Genomic DNA, 8,169 nt, shown 5'->3' with positions numbered 1-8,169 from the left:
TTTATTTTGGCTTATGAAATTTTTTAATTCATTATCATCTGGAAAAAGTTATCCAAGTAGAGCTTGAATTAATAAATAATACTCGGTTTCAAATGTATAAAAAAAATTGATTTATGTCAATCTCAAATATAAGCAAATTGAAATAAAATTTAAAGTTTTATTTTGAATAATCCTTTTTTATTACTGATATCAAAATGAGGTTAATATAAATAAATTATGCTAACAAATTGTCTTATAAGTGTGAGTTTTTTTCTTCTCTTATATTTGAGATTGGAGGGAATATAAATGAAGAAAAAGTTAAAATCTTTACGTCTAATGATAAAATTTCCCCCCATTTTTATGCAATACACATGTTTTTGTTTGCTCTAAGTTATAAAATTGAAATGAAAGGAACGTTGGAAATAATTATCCTAGTCTTTGCTTAGTAAACTAGAAAAGGAAAGAAAAGAAAAACGAGGAATGAGAACTTCCAATGAATCTAGAAATCCTTTGTTTTCTTACTGTTTCTTTTTTCCCTTCTTGTCTGTGATTGCAAACCAGGAATTCCATAAGGCCCATTTTAGGATAAATATTTCGACGTTTAATAAGCCCACAGATTGGACCGTACGGCAAGTGGCATAGAAAGTCCTAAACATGAGCTCTCATACTACCTTTGGTTCGACCCAAAATAAAATCTCTGAGAACTTTAATAATTTAAATTGATTATTTTTTATTTTATTTTAAGGAAAAAAAAAAAAAATATATATATATATATATATATATATATATATCAAAGAAAACAATATTTTATAATTGTAGGGAAAAGTAAACAGATTAGGAAACTCTACAAATTCCTCCTGCCTTCGTATTTTAAGTTCTTTTAAACTATATTTTATGTATCATCCTCTTCTTTTTTTTATTTTATCTGTGAATATTTTATTATTAAAAATCAATTTGGTGAAATAATCTGGATTTTTTTTATTTCTGATATTATTTATTTATTTTTTAGATAAGAAAAACAAAAGTCATCTTTATCCGGTGATTTTTATTTGGATTCTTTAAAAAAAAATTCGTCCATCAACTCACTTAAAAACTTAATTACAATTTCAAACGTGTAGTGTAGAGTTCATATTGTCTTTTTTGTTTGCATAAAAGATGAGTTTATCCATAAAAATACAAGAGTTTAATGGTTATATATTATCAGTATAAATCTTTACTGTTGGAAATTAAGGACTAGTCTTGTATAGCTTTTCTGTCACAAACACTAATTCTGAGTTCTGACCCACATCTAATTATTTAACACTTTTTTTCCAAGTTGAAAACTCAAAGTTCATACATACTTTGTTGAATGAAGTCTGTCACAAACACTAATTCTAACCCACATTTAATTATTTAACACATTTTTTCCAAGATGAAAACTCAGAGTTCATACATACTTTTGTTGGATGAAGTACTTGTTTGAATGGTACCTAGAATCAATTTCACACCCCGACATACATTTTAATGGAAAATTTAGATACACATATGAATTGACTATAATTTAGAGAGAGAGAGGGAGAGTGATTTACCCAAACTAGAATTGACTATAATGCTTCAGAACTTCAAGAAGGGACTGGACCCAAAACAAACGCAACTGTTTCTGATTTGATTTGATTTTTAACTTTTAATTTTCATTAAAACAAAAGAAACAATGAAACATGGAGGTTGGATAGTCATTAGTTACCAATACCAAAAAAAACTTCGTACCCCATTGTCCGGAGGCTCTTCGCTATGCGAAGGTATGGGGGAGGGATGTTGTACGCAGCCTTACCCTTGCATATGCAAAGAGGCTGTTTCCGGATTCGAACTCATGACCAACAAGTCACCAAGGCACAACTTTACCAATATCAAAGATAAAAAAAAAGTGTCACTTTCCAGAAAACTATATCCAAATTTTAACTCCCCTTAAAATGCAGCCAAAGAACTAATCTTAGATGTCTGGTTACCAAGAATTGTTAAAAGTTAGAAGGAACCTTGCAAATATGGTCGACTTATTAAGGACTAAAGGACATGCAATGAAAGTGAATATATCAATAAATTATTGGTTCGAATGATATTAAATTTAATTTTTAAGTAAAGTTTCATATTCAGATCTTGTGAATGAAAACATATATGAATGGAAGAAATTTTTTTATTAAAGATGATCAGTCAAATTTTTAATGAAAATTATTCATCAATAAGATTGATAAATATTTTATACCAATAAAATATATATATATATATATAAAGACTAGGCTTTAATCCATTATGTTCTGGCTTGACTTAGCATTGGTACACAACTTAAAATTGGATCAAATTGATTTTAAAAGAGTATATTAGAAAAAAAATGTTATGTTCAGAGAGGAAAAAAAATAACAAATTTATGTATCATTATGGTGTGATACAGTCTTGCTGAAAACTTTTTTCCGTCTTTTCACGGTAATGCACTAGTTTTTTTTTTTTTAAAGGTAGGTTGAAAAGTTATTCAGTTTAATGAAAAAAATTATCCTATTTGTTGAGAACCAAAATAATAATTTTAAAACACTCATTGGAAAAACTTTTACCAGGAATCAGTGTAACTTTGTGAGCCTAATATTCTTAAATTTTCTTAAACAAAAAAAAAAAAATCACACTAGTAACTGATGTGGCAGGTAGATTTCAAAACCCAGTCCTGAGATTCCAGCATTTTCTAGTTCCAGTATTAAAAAAAGTTACTGCCAATTACTAGTGACCAGGAAGCCGCCTACTGGAGATGCAGTAAGATGCTGAATTGCTCATATGACTAGACTACGCACGTAGTGTTTTTACTTTTTACTTTTCAGGAAGCAACGTGTTAGGCCACTTTTTTTTCTAGGCAACATGAAAGCCACTTAAGAGCAATTTTCGAGATTTAGTTAGTTAAATCAGTAGTTGGTGATCACATTAGAGTACTAAGTGCCATCAATAAAATAAACAATTATACCTAGACGACTTGACATTGTCATATTTTTTACTTAAGCAATGTTTAATTAGTGTGCACATCTTTGGATAAACTAAACAATGTGTTTAAAACTTTGCTTAAAATTAGTACTAGTTAAAATGTTATGCAGATTTAGCAATAACACACATTGCAATGATTGCATTAATCTCTTTCTTTCTTTTTGTAATTTTTCTTCATTTTGTTTCTTGACTTACAACGTTAGTTTCTTTGTTAGTGTGTCAGGGCTGATGATAATGTAGTAAAAAGCAGGAATGTAATTAAAATTAAAATTTAACATTTTCCATAAATATATTTTGAGTACAGAGATGACAGCTGAAGAGAATAACTTAAAAGAAAAAAATGACACACTAAAGGGAAGAACACCACAGAGGAAAGTGCAAAAGGCTCCCCCTGTCATGAAAGAGACTTTAATCTACACTTATCCACAATCTTGAAGACATAATCGAGAGGGTCAAAGAAACGTTGCAAAACACAAGCCAAAAGCATTCCCAATTATTATTAAACTTGCCATATCAACCCCCATCTCTCCAATTATCTTCTTTCCACTAGAGCCATCATAAGGAAGAGAAAGACAACTCAATTATGGGGGTTACTCCTGAATGATCCAAGAGCCTTAGCTGCACCTGCTCTTAAGATGAACTGATGGTAGAAGGCTGCAATGGCTGCCCCAATAAATGGTCCTACCCAAAAGATCCACTGTCCAAACACAAATAGAACAACATATCAGATAAAGCTACAACCTTTTTAATTTTTTCTTAGTTGAAAACTTGACTTAAACTTTATTTGTAACTTTAGATATAGAGAAATAATAATAAAAACAATATTGCAATAATACTCACATGGTCATCCCATGGCTTATCTTGGTTGTAGATAACAGCAGCTCCAAGACTCCTAGCAGGGTTGATACCAGTACCAGTGACTGGGATGGTGGCCAAGTGAACCATGAACACAGCAAATCCAATGGGAAGTGGAGCCAAAACCTAATACAGAATAAAGCATAAAATAAGAAACTGATTTGATTGATTTAAAGTAGATGGTAGATACTGTTGGTGGAAAGTAATTCCACACACATGAATCCAAATCATTAGAAAAAAAGAAATTGGTAGTGACAAAGCAATAGACAATTTGAGTTGTGACAGATGGGGCATGCTTACATGTGAAGCCCATATTTTCATCTTATTAATTAGAATTATCTTTTAAAGGTAAATTGATAATGGATAAATTGAGGTGAAGCTGGAAATTCCCACTAGAAATTGCCAGCCTTGGGAAAATGACACAAGCATCAGAGACACAATTATGAACACTTTAATCTTAAACTCGAGACACTCCAAAGTCCTTTACTATTAGATAACATGGATACGGTTTGCTTTCCAAGGAACCAAGTAGAATCCACTTTTCTCAAAACTGGGAAGGAATTATGTAACCATATAATCATGTGCCGGCCATAAAATTCAACCACCACCACAACCCTCATGCACAAGGCAAAAGGGGACCCAAGTTCCACAAACGCACGCTACTGTTAAACTTAATTAACATCATCATTTCATTTTTGAAATTCTGGTTAAGGAAAGAGATAGTTTCAAGACCCTAGACAGATCAAAGATGCATCCACTGAGAAATTAATTATGCCACTTTCAAAGTTGGAAAACTAACTAGCAATCAAAGAAGTTGACTACAACAAGCAAAACAAGAAAGCTGAGAAAAGAAAAAAAAAGTCATGGATATTGAAAGTTGAAACACTGCCTAATATATATGTCTATTATTGAAGCTCAACATTTTCTTTTCCTTTACCAAGACGCAATTCAAAATCACCCGTCATATAAACCATTTACCATAATTCAGATACAACAAAGGACTAAAAAGTAAAGCAGATCAAACGTGTTAATTTAGAACATTTCATATACGAATATTCCTTCAAGCAGGACTCAGGCAGCAACATCATGTTGTTCCACAGTTCATTACATTGTTATTATTATTCATACAACCAGCTAAAAAAAACAAGGCAACAGAATCAGAAACAGAAACTAAATAATAAGAGAAATGATTGAGAACGTACCGGCACATGGGAATCTCTGGCATTCCTCTTGGGGTCAGTGGCAGAGAAGACAGTGTAGACCAAAACAAAGGTTCCAATAATCTCAGCACCCAATCCAGTACCTGTGCTGTACCCAGCAGCGAGGGAATTAGCCCCACCACCATACTTGTTGAAGTAAGACTTTTGGAAAGCCTTAACCAAACCAACTCCACAGATAGCACCTAAGCACTGAGCCACCATGTACATGATGGCTCGGATCAAAGACACCTTGCGAGCCAAAAACAGCCCAAATGTCACCGCTGGGTTAATGTGACCCCCTGCAAACCACAAACAAAACAAAAATTTTAAGCCAAATGAATGAAAGCTAGAAACTTTCATGGTAACCCTGAACAAACTATTGCTAGAACAAAGTCCAAAAACAACAATAAGTCACTTTTAATTTGAGGAAAAGTTCTGAATATTATGTGAGAAACATTCACTGGAAAATGAGGTTCAAAGTTCAAACATTCCAAGTTTCTTTCTTTGAAAGCTAAGGAACTTAAAATTCAACCAAGAAACCCTCTACAAAGTAAACATTTTTTTCAGACATCCAACACAGGAGAGTGTGAAAAGGGAGAAAAAAGATGAGAACTTGCAAAACATGCAGCAAACATGACAAATGACAAGAAGATACTTTTTGTTGAAGCAAAGGGAGGGAAATAAGAGGAAAAGGAACCTGAAATCCCAGCAGTGCAGTAGACAAGGATGAAGATCATGCCACCAAAGGCCCATGCAATGCCAAGAATGCCAACCCCACCACAGATTTCACCATTTTCCTTGAGGTCAGTCTGGTGATTGTACCCTATGACTGTGAGCACAGTAATGTAGAGGAAGAGCAAAGTGGCAATGAATTCAGCAATGAGAGCCCTGTAAAAGGACCACTTTGTGAGCTCCTCAGCATCAATGAGTGGTGCTGGTGGAGGGTCCTGGTAGTCCTTCCCAGAGAAGGAGCCACGCTCAGCAACCTCAACGTCCTTCGCCATACCACCTTCCTGCCAAAACACGCTCTACAAGGCACCAAATGTGTCAGAGAAGGCAAAGAGCAGAGAAAGGAAAAAACTTTGATGATGGGCAAGTGTGTGTGGAAGAGAGTGAGAAGAGAAGGGGTATATATGCTGGTGCAGCCTGGTGCACACTCTGGCATGTAGTAGTACTTACCATTTTTTTTTAAAATGGAAAAAAAGAGAAGAAAAAAAAGGGTTTGGTTTGGTTTTAGCTTTCACCGACCCTCCACCTCACTTTGCCACACCACACCACCCCCCACTCCCTTCTTTTTCATTTGCATAGTTTTATTTTTATTTCTCTTGTTTTTGTCATTTTTCGTGCCTTCAGAATCTACGCATGAGTAGAGTGGTTGGCTGTTGCTTTTGCAATCACGGGTTTTCAGACTTTCTTTAAGCTTCTACAAGTTGTAAGATTATTCTACCGTTTAAATCTTTTTATCGCAAGGTATTTTGGGTTTTATATTGTCTTGATTTGTTTGGTACGCATGTGTAAGGTTATTCAGAAGGAAATCAAGATTTTGAGCACAAAATTATAGTATGATTCTTTTAGTTGTTTGGAATCTTTAAGATCATTAGAAAAGTCATTTCAGAAGGAGAACGTGAATTTTGGGTTTTAATTCAAATTTGGAATGTTGATTAAGTTGTTATCGTTATAATTATTTTACTGCCCAAGACTCTTAGGATCCGTTCGGTAAAATATAAAAAAATTTGATGAAAATTTTGAATTAAAGTAAAATATATAAAATATAGATCTTATTTTTATATATTTTATTGTTTATTCTTTTTTTTACCCTCTTTCTATATGCAAACAAATGGGACTTACATTTTACTTTCTAAGACTATTAATATTTAAAATTCTTTCCTTAAGAAAATAATAATAATATTTCCATGTTTTTTTTTCTATTTATAGGATTTAAATTTACGATAATAATATTTTAGTTAGGTTTTAGTAGTAGCCTTTCAGGGGGCATCGGATATTTTACATATTTGACTCCTATGAGTTTAAGCTTCGGACAAAGTTGTTAATCTAATATGATGTAGCAAAACTGTTCTAATATTTATGAGTTTTCCTGCATTTATAAAAGTGATGTAGTAGGTGTTCTAGAGGTGTATATATCAACACCATCCAATTATTATAAGATTTAGGTTTAAATATACTTAAAATGTTTAAAATATATCTAAATTTTATAACTGATATCTAAAAATTTATTGTTACTGGTTGGATTTCTAAAACTTGAATGACGTAGCGTTCCATAGCCGCTAGAGATGTGATCAATTGACTCAAATCAACCCTCACGGCCTCACTGTTCCATTGCCGCCAAATTCTCTTGGTTCTCCAAAATTAAGTAAACTACACCGCTCTGCAATGCAAAAGCTGCCACATCTAGTGTGGTTCGATCTATTAGTAAACTCATGCTTTTCAATGTGCATGCATCATTTTGGTAAAGATTTCATTATTTTTAATGCCCAACTTCTAGTATATCGCTAATTCAATGTTTCAATAATTACAATTTCAACATCTCAATCATGAAAGTGGTGCAAGAAAATTTCTTAATATTGTGAAATCTGGAGATCCTATTCCACATCAACGTGCCTAAGAACGAAACTTGAATTGTTAACGAAATAAAAATCATATAAATAGATTATCTCTGTATATTGTTGGCGGTGGTGGTGTTGTATTTCGGATTTGGATTGTGTAGGGTTTGGGTTTTAAGTTGTTGTTGAGTGGTTGGGGTCACCTTGGATGAAGGTGGAAGGTGGTGTTGGAGGTTTTGGGGTTGTCGGAGACAGAGGAAGAAGGGGGAAAAAAGAAAAGAGGGAAAGAAAGAAGTGGGAAATAAATGAGTGTGGGCAACTTTTTTTAAAAATTAAATATAAAAATAAAAAATTAGATATACGCCATATAATTGATATCTCGGTTATAACTTCGCACACGTATAGTTAATATGTCTAATTAATGGATATGTTGTTACACTTTGGACGGAGATTATGAATATCGATTTCCTATAAAACTTTGAAGTTGCAAAAAGATCTAACGAGAAATAAAATTTTTTTAAAGATTAGTTGCAAAATTGAAGAATATTTTACGGATCTTTATATATTTAAGCCTAAAA

At 32.8% G+C, this 8,169-nt stretch overlaps 1 protein-coding gene across 1 annotated transcript; it reads right to left on the bottom strand.

The window, feature by feature from the left end:
* Positions 1–3,231: 3,231 nt before the first annotated feature.
* On the bottom strand, positions 3,232–6,141 carry PIP2-13 (aquaporin PIP2-13). Its single transcript, NM_001368862.1, has 4 exons — positions 5,728–6,141; positions 5,034–5,329; positions 3,817–3,957; positions 3,232–3,673 (listed from the first exon to the last, which is right to left on the bottom strand). The coding sequence occupies exons 1-4, from the start codon at positions 6,032–6,034 to the stop codon at positions 3,554–3,556; spliced, it is 864 nt and encodes a 287-aa protein (NP_001355791.1). The 5' UTR covers positions 6,035–6,141; the 3' UTR covers positions 3,232–3,553.
* Positions 6,142–8,169: the final 2,028 nt, after the last annotated feature.

The sequence above is a fragment of the Glycine max genome, chromosome 10, assembly GCF_000004515.6.
Source record: "Glycine max cultivar Williams 82 chromosome 10, Glycine_max_v4.0, whole genome shotgun sequence".
In the NCBI taxonomy this organism is placed as follows: Eukaryota; Viridiplantae; Streptophyta; class Magnoliopsida; order Fabales; family Fabaceae; genus Glycine; species Glycine max.
Note: the sequence above shows the minus strand (reverse complement) of the source record. Positions and strands in the feature narration are given on the sequence as shown.

Excerpts from the sequence above, each read along its gene's own strand:
- PIP2-13 (NM_001368862.1), bottom strand. The coding sequence starts at position 6,034 with ATGGCGAAGGACGTTGAGGTTGCTGAGCGTGGCTCCTTCTCTGGGAAG. Across the intron at positions 5,330-5,727 it reads CTGCACTGCTGGGATTTCAG|GGGGTCACATTAACCCAGCG; the intron begins GTTCCTTTTCCT and ends TGTGGTTTGCAG. Across the intron at positions 3,958-5,033 it reads CCAGAGATTCCCATGTGCCG|GTTTTGGCTCCACTTCCCAT; the intron begins GTACGTTCTCAA and ends ATTCTGTATTAG.